This window comes from Dryobates pubescens, chromosome 22, assembly GCF_014839835.1.
Source record: "Dryobates pubescens isolate bDryPub1 chromosome 22, bDryPub1.pri, whole genome shotgun sequence".
In the NCBI taxonomy this organism is placed as follows: domain Eukaryota; kingdom Metazoa; phylum Chordata; class Aves; order Piciformes; family Picidae; genus Dryobates; species Dryobates pubescens.
Genome location: NC_071633.1, coordinates 10,319,269 through 10,341,179, shown reverse-complemented (window position 1 = coordinate 10,341,179; position 21,911 = coordinate 10,319,269). Strand labels below are relative to the sequence as shown.

Sequence of the window (21,911 nt, the reverse complement as noted above, 5' to 3'; positions counted from 1 at the left end):
TGTTGAACTTCACTGTCTTCTGAAACTGAAGGATTATTTGCGTATCCAAGTAGTTCCGTTAATAGTACTAAAAGTGAACCACTTTTAACACTGTTGAGCCCTGTCTCAAACAACACTGTGTAGTCCCCATGTCCATAATACTCTGCTTGACTTACTAAAAGCTAAAAACCAGCAAGAGCAAAAGTTTAAATAAAGACTGTCTCTGAAGGAGCAAGAAGGTAGTTTATGCTAGCTCAGTCATATGAAAGTCAAATTCCAGGGCCACTGAGAACAGACAATGAAACCCATACCGGCAAGCACAAGACTGAAAAAAGTGAGTTGTGTTTCCAGGAAAGGCAAAACCTTGCATCCTGCAAGAAATTGGATCCAAATGGTATTTGGATCCAATTATTCTGGAAAACACCCACCTTGCTGCTTCAGCCCTCCCTTACACTGGAAGAAGAAAATAAGCTAAACACTTATGATGAAGGGCACTTACAGCAGTGTCTTATGATCTTGCATGAGAGTGTGCTTGTTTCCAAATATTTAAGTGCTCTTGCTCTTAATCTACATGTGATACTCCACTAAACTTTTCAGTCTCTCCTCTGCATAGGGTAACTGCCTTGTAAATTACTCACCTTTGATAGTTCTGATAATATTGCATACTTTGGGTGTACATGTCTCCACCAAGATCTTCCTCCTCTTCAGCAACATGAAAGATCTCACACTTGAACTTTTCTACTACCTACTGGTGTTGAGGTCTGACTCAGCACAGTGATTTTTATTTTTTTTTAACATAGAACTGAAACAAAAAGTAATAGATGATCTCCACCAGACCATTTCTCTGCATTCTCCATAGGTCAACAGTTGCTGAACTGTGGGATCTTTATCTTTATGATAGATAAACAATTGTGCTCCAGTAGTTCACATCATAATTTCTGAGGCAGTGTGTTGGGAAGCAGTAAAATGTTGGAAACATTAACAGATGAAGCCAGCTGTAGTGCAGAATGCTAGGAGCCTGACCACTCTGTATATTTTAAGATCAAGAAAGATCTCTTCCTCAGGATCAAACTATACCAAGCAGGTAGTGGTGGATGGCTGCATATCCTGTAGGATTTGCAGAGCTCAATTTTTAGCAACAAAGAGATCAAAACTTATAGTAAAGAACTAATACAAAAAACCATATTTCTCAAGACTTTTAAATGGCAAATTGAAAATTGAAGAGCCACCAGCTGCCAGGGACCAACAATGGCACACTGCTCCAAACAGAAGGCAAGGTAGGTGCCTGAGCTTAAGTGAAGCACCCAAGTGATAAGGTCAACAAGCTCCTCCTTGCAGTCTTTCATACATCTCTTTCCTCAACAGTCTGAGCCATGGTTGCACAACTGTGCCACATGAATGCTGACCTTGAGTACAGGAATCTCAGCCCTGCAAGGAAGAGTTTGGGGGCCTGTTGACATGATCAGGGCCCTGAAATCAGCTCTCAAAGGAAACACAAGTAAGAACCAAGGACAGAGCCTGCTGAACTCATCTGCCTAAGCAGAGACTTCAAGTCTCCCAAGAACAAAATGTACACTGAACATTACTGGCAAAACTACATAACCGTTTTAAAAATGTGGGTGCTAATGAGCTAACCAAAATAGTGAAGTGCAAGTCTGTCAGTTTAAAAATCCCTCTGCATGCACAAGTATCTGCTCCTAAACAGTGATGGAGTAGCATACCTTCATTAGAAAATAAATTACAACAGCATTATTTAAATAAGTAAGATTTCCCCTCCAATTTAACACACAAAACAAGTTTAAACTATGTTAAAAAACAGTGTGTGGGTGTATATATATATCTATAGATATTTTTAAAGACCCATCTTTTTATTTTTAACAAATCAAATGACTGAAAAATGAGAAATTACAGAATTTCTTTTTTTTCTGTACTCTTTGATAGTCCACCCCAAAAAAAAATCATGAACAGGTATGACAGTTAATATATGACCCCATCTTTTTGTTATGAATGGACCTATCACTGTGTAACAGCAATGGGTTTTGGCTTCATGACTGCTTAAACAAATAAAAATCATCACTGTCATTGTTCACCATGGAAAATCATTCACTTCAATTTGCTTGCTTGTGTTAGTTAATTTTAAGCAGCTCTCTGAAGTACCTAAGAGTATCTGCTCTGGTGCAAAAGAAAGTTAGGAACATGCAAGCAGGCAGAAAGAACAGATAATACTATGAACTTCTGAGCCTCAAGCCACAGTCTTGAATGTTGGACTTGAATAACCACATTTTAAAAATACCTGTCACCAGTATTAATAATGCTAGAGTGGAGCATTTGAAACTGCTTGTACTCTGTACTTGTTTTAGAGGTTTCATATACTGCCTAACAGTATATACACACATGCTAGATTGAAAGGATTTCAAGAGATGTTGAAAGGTTGAAGGATAAAGACAGTTAACTCTTTTGTATAACTTCTGTCATAGGTTGGGCAAACGAAGACAAGCTTGCCAAGCAACCTAGCTCAACTTAGCATTACCATTCATCTTCACCCTGTTTCAGCTATTTAATCTTTATTCTACCCAGCCCTGAATTCAAAAGTACTCTTACCTTATGTCTTCATCCAGAAGATTCAAAGGTTTCAATTTTGCCACTGGAAAAATTACTTTCTTTGTAACACCAAAAGTCAGCCTGAGTTCTACTGCAAATATTTGAGCAATGAACCAAAGATATAAGGAGGAAAGAAGCATAGACAAATGAAACGGTACAGAGGAAATAAGGGGATAGAAAAACAGTCAAGACAAGAGACTACACAAGCAAAAGAGGAAGGAAACCATGAATTTGGTTATGTTTGGAAAGCAGGGCAAAACATTAATTCTTCAAGAAAACACATTTCCATCACTGTTGTGTGAAACTTAGCAGTGTGATTCATGCTACCTGGTCTTGAAACATCCAAACATTAAAAGTGACAGTTCTTACTTTGCTACTCAGGTCCCTAATATAATTTTTTGTCTTAGGTTCTTTGATAAAAATATGCTCATTGGGGAGATATAGGTTTATGTCTCAGATACAAATTACTTAATATGGCAGTTCTGTATAACCATACTGCCAGCAGATTGAGGAAGTTGAGTAGGGTTGGGGTATGTAGAAATTAAAAGAGCTTAAGGCAGAAACACAAGAATGGACTGTTAACAAAGTGATGGAGAAGTGAAATACAACCAAAATCTCCTGAGTCTGAAGAAAGCTACTGTGTTTGGAAGCTGTTACACATACCCACCAACTTACTAACAGACAATGAGAAACAGAAATGTATCTGAAGTCTTCTAGCTACCACAGATCATTTTTAGTAGTAACTTTATGGTTATTATTTTTCCAGCTAAATCTTGTGGATGATGTAATTTTTAGGTGTTGTGATCTAGCCACAGGTCTGATTTTTAATCACATTATTCCCATATTATTAATTATTAAAAAGAAGGGGAAAAAAAGTATGACTCAAAATGTCAAACTGCTTATTATTAAGCTTAAAACCTTTGGGGATGTTTTTCCCAACTGTAGTTTAATACTTAAGTAAAAATAAGGTCTATTTCCAGATATGCTGTGAACTTGGTAATACAGGGAGGGTCATCTGCTGACACAGTATTATGCTGCCAAGCAGAAAAAGCATGATGAGACTACTATTTCACAATGTTTCTCAAAATAAAATGTTGAAATTACTTTTGTATCTATTCATAATGATAAATTCTGTCCTGCTGCCCATCTTCCTCAAAGAAAGAGCTATTTTTAAAAAGGTGATTTGTACAGTTTCTTAATATTTTGCTGGCTACTCTTCCATTTTCTATTAATAATTTAAATCACTTGTACCAGAAGAGAAATAACTGAACACATCGTTACTTGACAAAGTGCCTAGTCAATATTTGCATCCTAAACACAAGCACTTGATGAGATAACTGTCAAAGTCACTATCATACTAGACAACAGAAGCAAAATGTTTTTGCCCAGGCTGATGGAGACAAACCGGCATCAAGCTCCTGTTCAAATGGAACTGAAGAAACAGAGCAAGGGTCAATATTGTTACAAAAAGCACAAAAATCTTCTGAGTAGCTCAACTAGGATCTCCAGGGGAAAGCATTAGGCTTTATCTTAGGAATACAACTCATCCCTTTGTTAAATGTTTAATAGGTGCTACCACATCTGTCTGGACTCACTGCCTTAACTCTTCATAAGAATACATGAAAAGAAAGAATAAATGATAATTTATTTTAAAAGCTCTGTTCATATTTCCAGGTCCTTTTTTTATATTCAAGACCATTACAAACAGACATATGTAGCTGTATTAACAACACAATCTAGTAAATGCAAACAGCAATTTAGCATTTCCAAACAGTGGCCTTAACGTGATGGTAACATTTCACCACCTGCCTGTGAAAGGAACTATATGCTATTTTGTAAAGTGAAACTATGAAAATACAAACATTTTCATGTCCTTATTGGTACAAGGTGATTCTCCCTTTGTGCTGTATCTCCATACACTAGGACAGAAACATTTTCAAAGGGACATCAGCTTGGAATTGAGGCACATTTGCAAACAAAACAAAACAAACCCAAACAAACACAAAACCAAACCCAAAACAAACGGAGTCATTCAGAAATAAGAGGTGGAAGAAGTAAATCTCTTCTGTGAAGGGTTCAACTCGGTGCTTTAAGAAAACCATTAATTAAAAATCTACCTGCCAACTTGTTTGCCTGTTCCTCAACTCATTTCAGGCCAGTTCTCCTCAAGTAACTGCTACTGTACTCATCACACCAAAGAAGAGGAGAGAGACAGGAAGAACATCTACACAAGATCATTAGGCAAGCTCTTACCAAGTTTTGTCAGTCTTGTAAAAGAAAATTATGCCACAAGAGAAAAGAAGCATTAAGACAGAAGTTTGTGTTTTGTTTGGTTGGGTTTTTTCTTTCTTTCTATGAAGCTGTATGATCTCTTCAGGGAAACAGGATGGAAACCTGTAGCTTCTCTTTGTGAACATCTGTCAGGTTTTATAATCACGTATTTCCCTCAGTCTCTCCCTTCTTCAGGCCAGCTGAAGTGTTACTAACCAGAACTGTGAGCTATGGGTAAGTTTTCCTTCAGCATCTCCCTTGCTCTCTCTCCTTCTGAGCGCCATAACTGGAAACGGCACCTGGCAAGCAGGGGCTGACTGACTTCTACTTCTGACAAGCCATCAGGAAGTCAGAAAGACTGGACCTCCAAATATTTACTGGAACTCAGGGGAAGAAATGAAAGCTGAAGAGCAGCGAAACCATAAAATGGAATGTTTACAACAAGAAGGCTAAAAGAGAATGGGAAAAGGAAGATGAGATTGCAGAGCGAGTAAATCAGGGTAGAGACGTTGAAAAGTATATAGGAGCTAAAAGGAATTACACAATTTCAAAATACAAAGGTATGTTGAGAAGTATCACCGACCGCTAGCACAACAGTTCAGGAGTCCAGGCTACACCCCAAACTCTTCAATACTACGCTGCAGTATGTTCAGGAAGTTTCTTGGCATCCACCTTTATATATACACCCATTAATAAAATGTGTTTAATAATGCTAACTTAAATCTTAGATATATGAAAGCAATTTTCAGTTCTCAAGTGGAAGTTTCATAATTCGGTTTCATAAACCATGAATGGAATTTTGTAAAGCTCACTCTGCAAACAAACTCTTACTAAGAATCCAAGAGGAAAAGACAATCCTCAGCTTTTAGTCTGTGCACTACCCAAGGAGTGGGCAATTTTTTTACACAAATGTTTTTGTAATGAAACACAGTACAGTTAGACAGGAACTGCTCACAGTACACTTACAGACACTAGATAAATTGGAGATATCACAGGCAGGATGTACAAAGATTAGAAGAACATCTGATTAGGGGATGAAAGCATTATTAGTCATTCTTTCATCCTAAAGAAATTAATATTTACCATGTAGCATTCTTGGCAAGTGATTTGAACTGAATAAGAACAGAAAATACCTCATTCCGTAATTTTAAACAAGAATTTTTGTCAAAGCAGACCTAGACATACCCAGCTGCTGAAAGAGAAGAGCCACACTGGTGCCTGTAACAGGAAGGCTATCATGTAGAGGAGTCTGTATCAGTTGTCGGTCTCCAGCTCCCAAAGAAAACAATTTCTGTAGAAAGATATTTTCTTAATTGAGTATAAATTTTATTTATACCAAACAAACAAACTCTTGTCATATGCATAAGGGATTTGTGCTGCAAAATCTGTAGTATGTACAGAAGTTTCAAGTCAGTAACAGTAACTGAACTGATCAATAGAAATCTGAAATATATTTGAGGGCAATAATATGGTCTCCTTGAATGTACAGCATGACAGTGCCTTTGACTGAATTACCTACATAGTTACAGTTTTGAAGGCATTCAAGATTACATTTTTAATAAGAGAAAAAAGTCTAAAACTTTCTAAGTGAAATAGTGTTTGCATCCATGTTTTAATTATGAACATACTTGTGATATAAGGGTATCGAAGAGGACACTTCTAATATTCCTACGTTCCTGCTCTGCATATTAAAGTAGAATTGAAACTTTGGTTACCTTTCCAGCACAAGAACATACCTCCCTTGGGGAAGGCAGGAAATGGGAGTGAAAGGAATGCATTTGTGTATCACATCCCAAAAAGCATTTTAACTGAAAAGTAATCTTGCTTTCCTCTGAGTAAGTCCACATGACATTCAAGCAGAGGGTGATTTCAAGCAGTTACCTCTAATCACTAACTGTGGAATGGGGTGCACTTCTGTACACCTAGCAAGTGTGATACAATTCCACTCTGTATGGCAGCAAAGATGTTGAATATACAAAGGTGTCAAGCTCCAGAGGATGAATAGATGCTTGAAACCAAAATGCTCCATAGTAAATGATAAAATGGTAAGTTTGACATTAGCAAAGCTGGAACTGAAAGAACATTTTATTTGGAGAAAGCAAGGAGAAAAAGAAGAACAGTCAGAGAGAGAAGCATGACTTTTCCTCCCTTTTCTAGTGGAGGAAACAGCCACTGAGGAAAGGCATATTTATGAAGGGGGGCGGGGAGGGGAGATAAAGAAAATAAAACAGAGAACAGAAGACGAGCCAGAAGTTCCAAGTGGATAACCAAAATCTGTAATACAAGGTTCAAACACCACTGGTAAAGAGGACTTCTGATGAGAAGATACAACTTAATTTACTCATTTCCGATACCAAAGGTCTGAGATGCAAATAAACATGGTTGCCTGGAGAGGAATAATGTAGATCTTGACAAAACAGAGAGGACATAATAACATGACTTATTGCACCAGGAGAAATTCCAAAGCATTCGGGGCTATGGGAAAAACAAAACAATTAAGGATTTGTAGGATTTCCAGGTTGATATCCACAGTTTTGGTGGAAAGCATGAGATTTTAAAATACTACCACTTGTATGCTTACTTTCCAGATACGTCTCACAACAGACACTACAATTTCCCAGCAGTGTCACAGCATAAATTGAAGGCAAATCAAATAAGATCTCAGTGGCTTGTCAGAAACACACAAATGTATAGGAGGAATTTATTTTAAATTAATCAACAAACCTGACCTTCTGCTTACAGAAAATAGGTAAAAAGTGGAAAGCACTGTATTTGCTGGAAGGGTTTTGTCTTATTGCTATGCTAGGTCTACATGGAATATTTAATTATAGCTGAGAAAGCCACATCCAAGTAATTTTTTTAGCTTTTTTTTTTTTTTTTAATTATGACAATAGGCATTTAAAAATAGTTACCAAAGAACAGACAAGTGGAATTCTGAACTGCATCAAGGAAAAGACATGAGTAAATGAACTGAAGCGAAGGTCATGTCAGAAATGGTGACAAATAATCCTTTTTTTTAAAAAAAAAAAAATCTGTAGCAAGCAGAAATATTCCTGAACATACATTACCATTACAAACTAAACTTACACAAACTGCTTGATTTGTTACTGTGCCTTGTAAAAAGCCAACTCAGTGACAAAATTAACCCTTTGACCCTATCCTGGAATGGAATTTTTGCTGTCTTTAGAAGACAGGCCACTGGGAAAGCACTTACAGGCCACAGGGAAAGCACTCAGCTGAACTATGATCTTTTATTCTTCAAAAATATTTCAAGAATTTATTTTTTGTTTTCTTCATAAATTAAATTAACTGGAAAAATACCCTTTTTCCCCCCATTTACCTGAGACCCTCCAGAAGCAGGGACAAGGCATGAACACAGATTTGCAATGAGAGTTTCTAGTGACACATTCAGGCTGTCCACATACACGGTGTAGATCAGGCCAAGGCAAGCCTAGAAAGGTAGGTGAAATACATTAGCATGTTATACCTGGATGGCAGATGTCAAATTACTTCAAGATTATATTTCTTTTAACTACATGTCTCTTAATAATCATTAATGCACTTCCCAACTGAAGACAAAGTAATCAGCTACAGAAGCAACTGTTCATTTAAAAAAAATTAGCTTGGCTATTTAGAAGGGATGTATGTGCTGACAGGTGTAGATATACTCTTTTTTAAAAGGGATGCAGTGTTCAATATTTGTGCTTTGTTCACTACACAAAAAGCAGTTTACTATAAGTTAATTTTTGAAATTATAAAAATCAATAACTTCTTCTATACTTTGAATTCTATGGAACTGAACCTGACTGTTTTCCAGGGTATAACAGTGATAGCCCAATGAACTTTTGAGGGTGAGTTTAAGACTTGCATCAAGGATCAACAATCCCATATATTCTTTAACTTGTACTATTTATTTCTTTCAGTATAAATATATTCTAAAATAAGCAGTATATTAGCACATCAGGATTGATTTCTTTTCTCACTTTTTTTTTTAATGGATCCAGTTTTAACTGAGAAATTAGCTTTATCCTTTTTGCTAATGATTTAATGTAAGATGATTCAATATTATGTTCTAAGAATCCTCGGGGGGGAAGGAAGAAATAACTCTGCTCCGCAGCATTTTTTGGTGTCTTAACTGCTGTAATTTCAATAAATTGGCAAATATTTTAGGAATTCTCTGCTTTGAAATAATTCCAACAGAAACTTTTCATATAACACATAGTTAAGCTGTGAAACTCCTTGCCACGGGTTGTCATAAAATCTGAGCACTAAGAAATCGGACAAACTATATGAAAAACATCCACTCAGCTGACACCTCTGGTTCAGAATGTCATTTAACTATAATTTACCCTGAATTAAGAAAGTATTTTGTGAAATTGTTTCCACAGCCTGCACTACTCTTAAATACTCTGCTTTGCATTTGTATGGACCACAATCAGACAAAATATTGGGCTACACAGATATTAATCTCACTTGGTACAGTCATTCTTAATGTCTAATATCACCCTAACTGTTGAATGATTTCCTCCTTTGATCTGTAAACTGAACTATATTTGTTTCACAAATTTAAGCTTTCCATTTATCTCAGGCCAGTCATAATTCTTTATCTGAAGGTAATCCAAGATTCTAATTCTGTCATGCATCTTAATTTCATCCGGAAGAGGCTTTGACATTTGGCCATTCATATGGAGGAAAAATGAAGATTTCACTAATAATTTACCTATATATATTAAATCAAATATTGTTAAGGTCTTAGTTTTACCTAAGCAAATATGGGTTTGTCCTAATGATTCCCTTTATTATACAATAAATTGATGCCAGAAAAAATCTGTTTCATCTTCTATGTAGATACAAAACTGCTTGAAGGATAAAAAAAAAAAAGCACTATGGGGGCTACTCACTGTCAGAGATTCTGAATTTGATCTAAGCCTACTTTGGTTTTAAAATTCCCAAATCAATCCTGAGATGTTTTAAATCAAAAGTACTGTCACTGCTACTCATTAAAACCAGATTTGTCTGCTTACGCATATTATGAATGACAACTGCAAGTTCTTTACCCTGAAAATTTCTGGATAATCTAGTCTGGACACCAACACCAGGCTTTTAGGAGCAAATACTTCTGCAGGTGGAATTAAACCAGATTCCTCTTCGCCTTCGATTTCTTTTGTTCCCTTGAAAATAGAAACGCTTAAATTAATAGGCAGAAAGAAGCTTCAAACTAAAAAGTTAGCACTCTTACCAAAAGAAGTTAACATTTTTCAGAGCTTTAGAAAAGAAAATACATTATTTTGAAGTGGTAATGAAGGTAACTAACAGGAGCACATGCCAATGGTTGCTCAAATTCCTAAAGACTCTAGATAGAGTTCAACCTGTAAAAGCTCACCTAGGAAATCATGCACTAATGTACCTAAAACAAAGTTCTATAAGACGTCAGGACACCGCTCACTGTTTCACATTCCAGACAATGGATTATAGAACAAATTCTCTCACTTCAGTGTTAGCTGATTTACAATGAAACACAGTAAAAACTATGTCACAAAAGAATGTTTGGTTGTTCCACTCCTATCATTCAATTTCTTACAGAATTTCCACTAATATTTCAGCTAAAATAATCTACAAAGCCATCTTTGGCCTGACCCAGTGAATCTGGAATCTAAAGGAATTTCTTCACAAGAAAACAAGTTCAGATTTCTCAAAAAATCTCTTAAACTTACAAACCATTAAGTTTCTGGTTAAAAAAAAAAAAAATCTGAGAAGGGTACAACACAGACAGAGAGACAAACTTGCAGTTGTTCATGGTATTGTGCAATTAGCTATAACCTCCTTGCCAGCATGCACTATTGAATCACAAATATTTTATTATTCATGGCCTAAACTGAAGATGTCACTGAGTATTTTCATTTCTAGAATTCCACACATCTTTGACAAATTTATTAACTAAGTTTTCCAATGACAGAAAGTCCATGCTTTCCAATTCTTGCATGTAATTCCCTCCACCCCCGCATCACCCCCCAAATTTCCAAATCATTTTATTTGTTCTCTGACCATGCATTCTTCTATGCAAAAATCACCATATTAATTAGGAATACAAGAAAAAATTATTTCCATTTTCATATGACAACATGGAATATTTGCCTTAATTTCTGTCATGTTACTAGTCATCATTCCAGTTTATTTAATTTTTTAATTTCTTTTTTTTTAAATCAAACATCACTTTTCTATTAAGTGTAAGAAACCTGATAGACATGCTCTTAAAGGCCAGGAATGCTGTGAGCTCATGAGCTTTATTTCACAACCTCAGTTCAGAATGGAGTTTTTTTAAGCAAACACATGGATCCAAATAAAAGCAGTTAAACGAAAAAGAGCAGAAGTACTTTAAAAGATTACTTAATAAATGCTTGCAATTATGAAGAAATGTTTAGTTATAATAAACTTCATGTAGGATTTTTACTGACAGGACTGCATGGGCAAAAGTTTGGAAACCATCACCCTACAGTATAATCGTTCATCTAGCTGTAAACTAAATAGATTCCTTCCAAAGCACTTGTTTTATCTAATGTATATTACTTTCTACTTACACAAAATACCTAATGGCAGTCCTATTCTATTCAGTCTTGTCTGCCTGGGTCAGCGACAAATGGTGGCAGTTTAAGACATGAGCTATGAGGCAGCAATCATCATCATCATCTGTATACCACTTAATTGGTTTTTCCTCCACACCAAGACCTGTGTTTTATTGTGCAGATGTTCTTCTCAGTTGTAGCACCAAACTGAAAAGGTACTTCTGAAAAGGCTCAGTAGCTGGGTTATCATTTACAAGTTGGGTTGACAGCAATATGGTAATAAAGCGTTACTTCCTAACCTGAGCCACAGCTGAAGACATCTACTTAGAACCTTTACCCACTGTTCTTCCACCATGCTGTAACAGCTGGCCTTTCAGGCTTTTATCCTGCCCATGGGCATGTGTCTCTTGGAAGCTGCTCATGCACATTCAGGTTCTGCCAACCTATGCTAAAGCACTTCTCACACATGTCCCTCTAAAGATAGATAGATACATGTGCACACATGTAACTTGGTACTCTATTTTCATACCTATATAAAGAAAAAAGTACCTGTAACTTTTAATTGTGCTTTTCATAAACAAACTAAGTGAGAGTCTGGGCTAAAAGTTCAGTAGTATTTACATATGCTGTAACATCCTTTGTCTAACACCCAAGAAAACCCCATAACTGAACACATGGCAAGGGTGACAGAGCACGGGAGCAGGCTGCCCAGAGGGGTTGCGGACTCTCCGTCTCTGGAGTCTTTCAAAATCCACCTAGATGCATTCCTGTGTAGCTCTCCCTAGGTAATCCTGCTTTGGCAGTGGGGTTGGACTCTATGATCTCTGTAGATCCCGTTCCAACCCCTGACATTCTTTGATTCTGTGATATAAGCATCTACTTCAGAAAAAAGGTTCATCTATAGCTTAGTACCCGATACTGGTAACAAGGGGCCCCCTGAACCAAGGGCAAGCTTAGCACTGCCATTCCTCCAGTGCGTTCTCCCTGTCTCCTGCAATCTGCAGCTGAGCAACTTCCTGATCTGGAGAGAGCCTACTATCTGAAAAGAATGGCTTAAAAGGAGAGTACTTAGGTTTGTATTAACCAAGTTATTTTAACTGAAAGATAAGCCTGATATTTTCATACATACGATGAGTCACAACAATATATATACACACATACACACGGGTATATACTCACCTTTGTGCATTAATTCTTAGCTAAACAGCAGCCAATACACATGTAGTGTACATGCTTAATCTAGTTTGTATCTTACTTCTAGGCAAAAATTGTGATTCACAAATTAATAAAGAAACACAGTAACTCAATCTTCACATGTTCATTTATTTCCAGACATTATAATGTTGTTAAGGAAACCTTGTACATTACAGTTCCCTCCTCCTGCCCACCTTGGAAAGGTGTCAGCCTTTCTAAAGGGCAGTAGTGAATTCTAGCAATAAAGGCAACAGATTCTGGCTGACTGATTATGGACCCTGACAGCATTAGGAAAGCAATTAAAACAGAGTTAAATGCAGAGTACTGCATTTCTTAAGGCAAGGTCATATGGAAGCTTCTCTATGTTCACATGGTACTCAAATAATGAGCATTCTGAGTGCATAGACAGGAAGAAGGTTTCTATAAAAGGCCATTTTTAGAACATTCACTCAACTTCAGATCAAGTCATGAATTAATTCATAATGAGATTTAATTTAAAACTTTCAAGTGCATAATAGCAGCACAATATCGAACCAGTTACACTATAAAAACACTCTCTTACTTTATAAAGACTTAGTGAAAAATATAGTGTGACTAGTCATGTTTCTTCCACTGCTAAAGGTTCTGACAGGCACGCAGGCACATTATTAGGACTCAGCAGACTAAGTAGATAATTATTTCAAACACATGACTTTTAACCTACTTTTCAAGGAAAGTATTCACAGCATAACCATTCTGTAGCAATAACTAAATACTAAGAGGTAAACCCACAAACTTAATTCTTTCTACACTTTTGCTCAGACATATGCTCATTTCGTCTTTCTTTAGCCCCCTTCTCACGTAAGGAAAAAACAAATATTCTCTAATCCAATGTTTTTTCAACACCTTTTTATTGTTAAAAATGTAGCATTTGGTTTATAACTATATTAAAAATGATGAGATGTTAAGGAAAACCTAAGGATATAAAGTGAAAGATTAATTTCAAGTGGTTAAATATGAAGTAAGATAATACTGTTCTTTCTTTCTATTTTTAATCTAGTTGATTATCAAAGTTTTTGTATTGCACTTGTATCATTTGGAAAAAAACATGATTGGTACCATTTCAGAATATTAGTTGTAGCCTCCTGCTTCTTCAGTATGCACTATATGCACTACTCAGCAAAACTTAAGCAGCTACAGAAAGTGAATGCAAGGTAGTCCTGATACATTTTCTGCTGAATACATTTTGTTTGCTTTAGATCACACATTCGCAGCTGAAAATTATGAGTTTCAGATGATGTCTTGTAAGGCCAACAACAGCCTGTGTTTAGTTTCCTTGCTTAGCATCAAAGGAATATAAGAAAGAAATTTCATTTGAGCTATTTTGTATACTGGCTTGCCAAAATGGAAGTAGTAACACTGCATGAAACATGGCAAAAGTTCTATCAATCAAGCCAACAGCAAAAGTGTTAGAAAGTCCTTTGCATCAGGTGCTATTCCTATCATTCACTTTATTCTTTATATACTTTATATTGTTGACACCAATAAGCTCACCTAGACACTGGGCACTTGAAAAAGCCAAATGAGCAAATGGTGGTAGCTCTTCATGCATCAGTTAACTTGGGAAACTCTCAGGCTACAGAATGGTAGGAATGAAAAAGCATACAGGGTCATGAGAAGGCTGGACTAGTTAATGAAATTCTCAGAGATTACTAATCATGCACCAGGTATTCTTGACTGAGTTGGTCCTTGGACTGTAGAGGTAGAAGGAGGACCACTGAGGGAGAAACTACATGTGCCATGTTCCCCTGCTGTTCTGTATGCTGCTCACTCCTAACCATCCACAGACAATACTACGAAAGAGGTCTTTTCTTTCTGACCCAAAATAGTAACTCCTGTTCTTCCATTCAGCATTCACTGTAAGGTAACAGTTTCAAGAACACAAATTCTCCTTTGATACCTAAATCACACACAAATAAAGCACTAGTGCAGGGTTAAGTTCAGGTCAGACAGTTTATTAAATTGGGGGGGGTGGGAATGATAAAAATCAATCAAATAAGTGACCACAGATCTATTTTTAATTCCCTTCTTTCTTTTGTAATTGAACAAACTTCTGGGACACTTGAAAATAACCTGATTTATTGTCACTCCTGGTTTCAGACTCAACCTCAGGTATGTGGAATAGAGCAAATCCCCATAAGGAGCAAACAGCTCAATAGAGCTATGAGTTAATTTTATTTATTCTAGATTTACGTCTAAGTTAAAATCATTTGTGGATCACCTGATGCCTGATAAGCGGTGATCTCACACTCCAAGTTTTCTATCATGTGGCAAGGGACTATGAAACATCTTCCTGCTTCACACTCGCTGACTTTCATAGAACTTAGTGCAAGAATAAATGTACTGTCAGTCATGTTTACCTGATGAGGGATCTGGTTTAAATGCTGCACATGGAAAAGCAGTATATAAACAGGCATTTTGATCTAAACCTCAATTTCAGCTTCAGAAATTATATTAAAACTCTTAGTAGAAGAAAGTGACCGATTTTGTACTATGGCAGTGAAAAACGGCAACTCATTTAAAAGCAAAAGATGTGGCAGTCAAGAGAACAAGTGACAGCAGCCAGTTTTACACTGATTAATCTTTTTTTATTTAATTAACGCAGTCATTGCTCTGATCTAGCCCTTAAACTTTAAGGTTTCCTCTTGAACTTTTATAAACCTTTCTTTGCCACAACAATCATACTATTCTGTCAGCTCTGTTTCTAAATATTGACAACTTCAAAACATCAATCTAGACAAAAATTACATTAGGAACTGAATATAACTTTTAAACATGAAAATGACCTATCAAGATGGTCAAAAAAGTCTCACCACTACTGACCATAGACTCACACAGCTTGAGAACACACTAGCATCAATGCGGAGCTGAATTACAGCACACATGAATCATAGCTATCCTTCCTCTCCTCTCTTTTCAAACTCATCTTCAGATTTCTCTGAAGTCTGAACTGTTACCCAAGACTCTCTCTGATGGGCTATCAGCTGTTCACCCAGTCTTCACTTACATTGGCTCTGAGTCTCCACAGATGGACCACAACATCCTTCTGGATCTTAGAACCAACTCTGTGGCAGGCAGTTCTGTGATTTGCCTTTTTTAGAGATGCCACCCATTTTCATGAGAAAATCCAGGCACACTGGCCATGCATTTCTACTCCAGAGGCATATGCTACTGCAGTCAGCACATTTAGTTCTGATTAATACTGAGCACAAAAAAAAAACCAGATTTCATCAGAAAGACAAAAACAAATTTTAACTGAGGTACTAATAGAAAAGTTAGAAAAAGACAAAGCATTACACATAGCTTTACCATTCTGAAGGCAAAAGCTGACAGGCATTATTTCAAAATCAAAAGAAATCAAGTGCAAATAAAAAGTTAAATTAGAACTGTACTTTTATTCATTCACCAACTCCTAGAGAGAGGATGAACATTTCTTATTACAAAACTTTCACTCTAGTACTTCATTACAACTGTCAAAACTGGTTCGCCCTATGTAAAACTTTGCACTGAAACTGTGCCAAGTTCAGCAAGCCTGTTGTTTTGCTACTAACTGCCCAGCAAAGAAGATTTAGAGACCATGCATAATTTCCTATTTTAAGGAAAATTATTTTAAGTTTACTTTGGTGCCAATTGCTCATTTGGGACAGATCCTACTCCCTCCACGTGACTTAGTCTCTGCTGGTCTTATTTGCAGCCAAGTACACTCTCAGCTGTTTTATTAACAATCAATGGCCAAAAAACATTCAGCATCAATTAATTTTATTTACTTTTTAGTTTACACAAATGCATGTATCCAATAAATTCTAACACATGTATGAAAATTAAAATAAACTAGCTGACGGCTTCCAGAAGACAAATCTGCATCCTGCCTACAATCTGCTGAACTAAGCCCGCAGGTGAATAGATCGACTTTGCAGCCTATCCACATGTACACACTCGTAACACTACCACTAGCCTTGTAATGGAATAATTTTTACCAGCATAGAAGCCATTATCATGACTTAATTGCTAAACAGGATAACCCCCACACACTTGGAGGCATTCCTGTGTGAACTACTCTAGGTGATCCTACTCTGGCAGGGGGGTTGGACTTGATGATCTTTGGAGGTCACTTCCAACCTCTAACATTCTGTGATAAATTATAGTAATGCACAATAAGAATTCTATCAACTGAAACAAGGCCAAAGATAGAAAATCCCATGAAGATCAAATATCAAATAAAGCAACCTCAAGTGTCTGTAACAGGCCAGCTCATTGGCACCTTAAATCCTACTGACACTTCAGAGCATTCAAATAGGACAGAGTTTGCATCGCACCTTCCAGTATTGCACAAAATTTACACCGCCACCATCTATTACATGTTTACATTTAATGCACCTCACCTTGAGAACCCCAGGATGTGCTTATATGTGCTACTATCTAATACATTGAAAGAACTCTGGAATAAACCTAACTTCAGACTCATGCTTTCCATCTCTCAATACCAGCTTGCATACACTGACAGGCATCTCTGGAGTAGGCTGTTGGCTATGTATACCTTGGAGATGTGGGCAGTCCAAAGTAATGCCACTGCAGCTGCCCTATAAATGCTGAGATTCCATGGGGCAATAATCAATAGCATGAACTAACTGCTTTCAATGCATGAACCATAGCATTGAGTAATGTTAAAAAAAAATATACAGTAACAAGTCTTTAGCAAGAGCTATGAACATGCAAATAGCAATTCCAAAGAGGAGTAAAGAGAAACAGGAGACCTTTACCCAAAACAAGTTTTTTCACCCTGCAGCAGCATGAATTCCAACTGGGGATGCATGTGCCAAAGCACGAGCCAGGGGATAAACAGGACAGGAGAAACCACTGCCAAAGTTATTATTAGGAGGATGAAAATATGCCTTCTTCTGTACAAATGTTCTCACCTTACCTTTAAACTCTGGTCTAGAGAGGATCTCAATATTTAAATGGACATTAAAAACGCAAGTCCATTTCTTATCATATAGAACATCAGCTGCAACATTCTCCTTACATAGGCACTGAAGGGAAATAAGGCATTACTTAAATCTCTATGCTATCATACCATCCATTTTCAGCAGGTTTTACAATATGATGATGTAATATACTAAACATTATTTTAACAATTGGGAGGATTTTTCCAGACAATGTGGTTTGGGACACTGACCATAGGAAGTCACTTTCAGAATACATATAACATTTGGGATAAAACTCACTAACATAATATCTAAAGGGGGATCAGATTACATACTTCAAACTGTGTTCTCATCCTCTGCTAAAAACGAAACGCCAGTGACTCATCAAGTGGCTGTGCTTTAACACAGTAGGATCACCGACTCTCCAGTCCAAGCATAAAAATTAAAGCTTTATGAAGCACAAAGTAATTTTGTTGGCAGTTTTTCCCCTGGACTCAGGAAATATTTGTGAATGTTGTGAATCTGCCATTTTATGGTTTGGGATTTTTACAATTTCTTTTTCCTCTTTTTGCAGGGGGACAGAGAGAGGAAGAGAACGTGAATGGCAGGAAATGGGAGACTTGTGAATTATTATTTATGTGCCTTTTCCAGAGTGATATATTTAAGCTCACCAACTTTGGGGTTGCAATGCTGTAATGTACATAAGACAACACAAAAGAATTAGACATTCTTGTAGTAAGATTGTTATAAACAAATGTTTGAGGTTCTGTGCTGATGTCATGAAGCAGATTTTCTGTAATGCAAGGCTCAGCTACTGGCATAAATCATTCTCTAATTTGTTGATGGCGGGACTGGGGAGAGAGGATTAGCTTCTCCCAAAGTGCAAGGCAACATACAATTTGACCATTAGAATCCCAAATGATGCGAGACAACATTTTCTAAGAATATTCTATTTATGGTGCTCTTACAAGCACTGTTAGTATAAATTCTAACCATGAAATTGGTAAGAAGTACAGTTGAGGTCAGCAGATGTTTCTGCCGAGTCAAAAGTATTACATGAAGTCTTCGTGTCCTAAGTGGCAATATCCAGAAACTGCTATTAGAAGTAAGAACTGAATTTTAACAAACAGTGCATACACCACACAGAAACATACGTGTGTAGGGGGGGATACATATATATATATGCACATTTTTCTGAGGGCTAATAAAGTTACATACAGAGTAAGTGAGTTTCATGGGTGAATTCTCTATATCATTGCAGTTTAATTAACCACAGACACTTCCAAGTAGTTGATTCCAGGTTTTTGTGAAGATCATTCTGCCAAGCCAAACATCTAAACAGCTCTAGCTGAATTCTGCCCAATCTCATGTATCAGCAAGATTTACCAGCTGATGGCTACTGTGAAGAAATTAACTCATCTTTTTTTGGAAATATAATCTTGCTTTCAATTAGTAAGTTATAGCATTTGGTCAAAAAACCCCTGAACTGTATTTAGCAGTGAAATGCACAATCCAGATTTCATTTCACGTCCTGGACACTGTTTCTTGGACTGTTTGTTTAGTGAGGCATCCATCTGAACAGTTAAGTCAATATTACTTTCATAGTCCAATACTTCATAAGCTTATGTTTCATTACAGATTGTACATGAGCTGAATTCTTGTCTAATGACCATGCAACAGGGCACGTTCAATTATTCTCTTTGGGGTTTAGAAAGAAACAGGAAGTTTGGCTATAAACAATGCAGTCATAGAATAAATATCACCACAGCAAGTTCATCTGAAAAATATGCATTCTTTACAACACAGCCAGGAATGGCATCACGAGAACCAACATCCTGCAGTTGTTGTGGAGTTTTTGGGGGTATTTTTACTTTTTATACTTTGAATTAATACTTGGGCAGTATGAGAAAAATAACCTTCCAGTTTAATACTGGATGTTTTGCGATGAGCATTACTTAAAAGATGTGCATAGTAAATCAAAAGCAGCTGCTAGAAACCACAGGATAAACAACAAGTTTGTTAAATTTCATTTATGTTATGAACTACATAGAGTGGAGGAAGAGTTAGCCATTAAAAATTTTTATGAGCCAAGAAAGAATTACTAGAAAATATTTCCCTCTACTTGTAAAGGAAAGATGACAGGTAATTTTAAAAGACAGCATTTTTAATAGGAAGATCATTTCATCTACATTAAAATTTTAGACTAAAACATATCTAATTTGCTGTTACATTTCTGCTTTTATATCCTCTTAATAATCAACTACAATATTCACCTAAACTGCATCATTAATGAAATAAGAACAACTATTATTCTGTGGCTTCCAACTATGCCCAGAAAAAGCAGCCTATTATTCTTCCAACACTGCATATTCTAGTTTTGCTACAAATAGAGTAACATTTCAACTCCAGCATAAAACAGAGTGCACTGGGAATATTAAAAGCATTTGCTTAAAATAAACAATAATGTTACAGTTCTTCACCAGAAGAGCAGAAAAATTGCTTTACTTAGCCAGCTAATTAGTATTAACTCATTTTAATATACTTAATGCCAAGGTTTTACTTATTTTTTAATTTTCATATGGGAAATAAAAATATTTCAAAACATAACAATAACAGTTCACAATTATATGTTGGATTAGGTTTTCCCTAGGTTATAGCTTCTAAAGATTCCAAGTATTATGTCACAGCAGAGATTCTGTGAAGTACTTTTCCTCAGCTGGGAAACAAAATGTCTATTTTTGAAAGACTGAGGTTGCCCAAAAATAATTAACTACATGTTTAAAAACAAACACTGCCAAGCAGCTGACACCCAAACTCTGACCTGCCTAAAGACTGAAGAATTACTCTCCTAGTTCTAAAGTCTTGCCATTTACACCCACGCAAATCTTGCCAATAAATGCACTTACAGAAACATGCATACACTTTACAGCACAGTTACACACATTGGTCCTCTGCCGGCCTGATGGAATTGCCAGCAGAGGGAGCTAAAGTGAGTAAACCTTTTCCTAGAACAAAGATGAAAATCACTCACACTACTGTCAAACACGGAAGTACAGGAAAGGAACACTCTATTGCCTGCCCCATTAGGAAAAACAAAACCAAACCAAACCACCACCAACCAACACATAATGGAGAATAAGAAATTGTGTGAAATGGTTTTGGCTGTTGTTTTGGTTTGCTTTTTTCCCTTGTTCATCAAAGGAGATAAAAACAGAGTCAAAAAGACTAATTAGTAGATTAAGCTTACCTTAGCACATGTGTGATGTAAAAAAACATCCTCACCATAGACAGGAAAATATTTACTTAAGCTGTCTTCTACAACATTAAGCTACTGTTTCTAGGCACCTTTTTCTGTATTTTTGCTCCTTATTATAAAGTTTTTACCTGTAGGTTAATCTCTGCTTCATAGAAAGTTAAGCAGGAACAGTAGTGCCTCTCTGAGTCTATATCAGTCAAAACCACCACAAAGAACGTTGGCTGTTTTCTCTCTTTCGAAAGCTGCCATCCTCCAGGCTGGCAAAACTAATGGGAAAAAAAAAAAAAAAGAAACAAATTAAAGGAGGCATTTAGTTAGGCAGTTCTACAGATTCTTGCAAGAAATGGGAAAAATATTTTTAAACAATGCAACAGATAATGCTCTATCTGCAACAAGAAGGTAATTTCATTTAAAGTGAACATATGCAGGGTAGTAAGATTTGGAGAAAATGGGCAAAATTCAGGTTGGAGTTGGTCTGACTGATACAGATATAGCTCTACAGATAATCAACTCTATGAATGGAAGAAATCTTTGAATTCATTATTTGCATGATTACCTTTGCAGGGTTTAACAGACAACAAGAATGAAAAGACACATCATTCAGGTTTCACTTGGATAACATGATAGAATTTCAAGCTAAAATTGTGTCTTGGAATGCATTTACAGTTTCAATTTCTTCACTTATTTCTCTGTTAATTCATCTAATCAAACATAGATACTTCATTGATGCCTACCTGCAAAATTATTCAACATTTACTCCTAAAAGAGATTATTTATAAAACAGTATTTTTCATTCATTTATTATCTCTGTAAACATCATTGTGAGCATTTGATATTTTATAAGCAGTTGTATCATAGCAGCAATATGTACTTTTAGCACCCCTGTGAAAAGTATGTTCGAGTTTCATGACTTCATGAGTCTAAGGGAGAAAGAAAATCACTTGCTTCTCAGAATCAAAGAGATTGTAGATCTCCATATACTTTTTATATACTTTGAATGCAATGTTTCAAAGCTCTTTCAGCAAGGAGCAATAGTTAAGAGTACACATCAAAAAAGCCTAAGTCCTTTCAGTATTTGTTCCT

At 36.4% G+C, this 21,911-nt stretch overlaps 1 protein-coding gene across 7 annotated transcripts in view; it reads right to left on the bottom strand.

Moving 5' to 3' along the window:
- Positions 1-21,911, bottom strand: part of SBF2 (SET binding factor 2) — a 195,868-nt gene that overhangs the window by 96,543 nt on the left and 77,414 nt on the right. For all 7 annotated transcript variants that reach the window (XM_054172043.1, XM_054172045.1, XM_054172047.1 and 4 more), the window contains exons 3-6: positions 20,957-21,094; positions 9,909-10,022; positions 8,192-8,302; positions 6,037-6,142 (exon numbers count right to left, since the gene is read on the bottom strand). In XM_054172043.1, the coding sequence (XP_054028018.1) occupies positions 6,037-6,142; positions 8,192-8,302; positions 9,909-10,022; positions 20,957-21,094 (469 nt within the window). The remainder of the gene's footprint in view (positions 1-6,036; positions 6,143-8,191; positions 8,303-9,908; positions 10,023-20,956; positions 21,095-21,911) is intronic.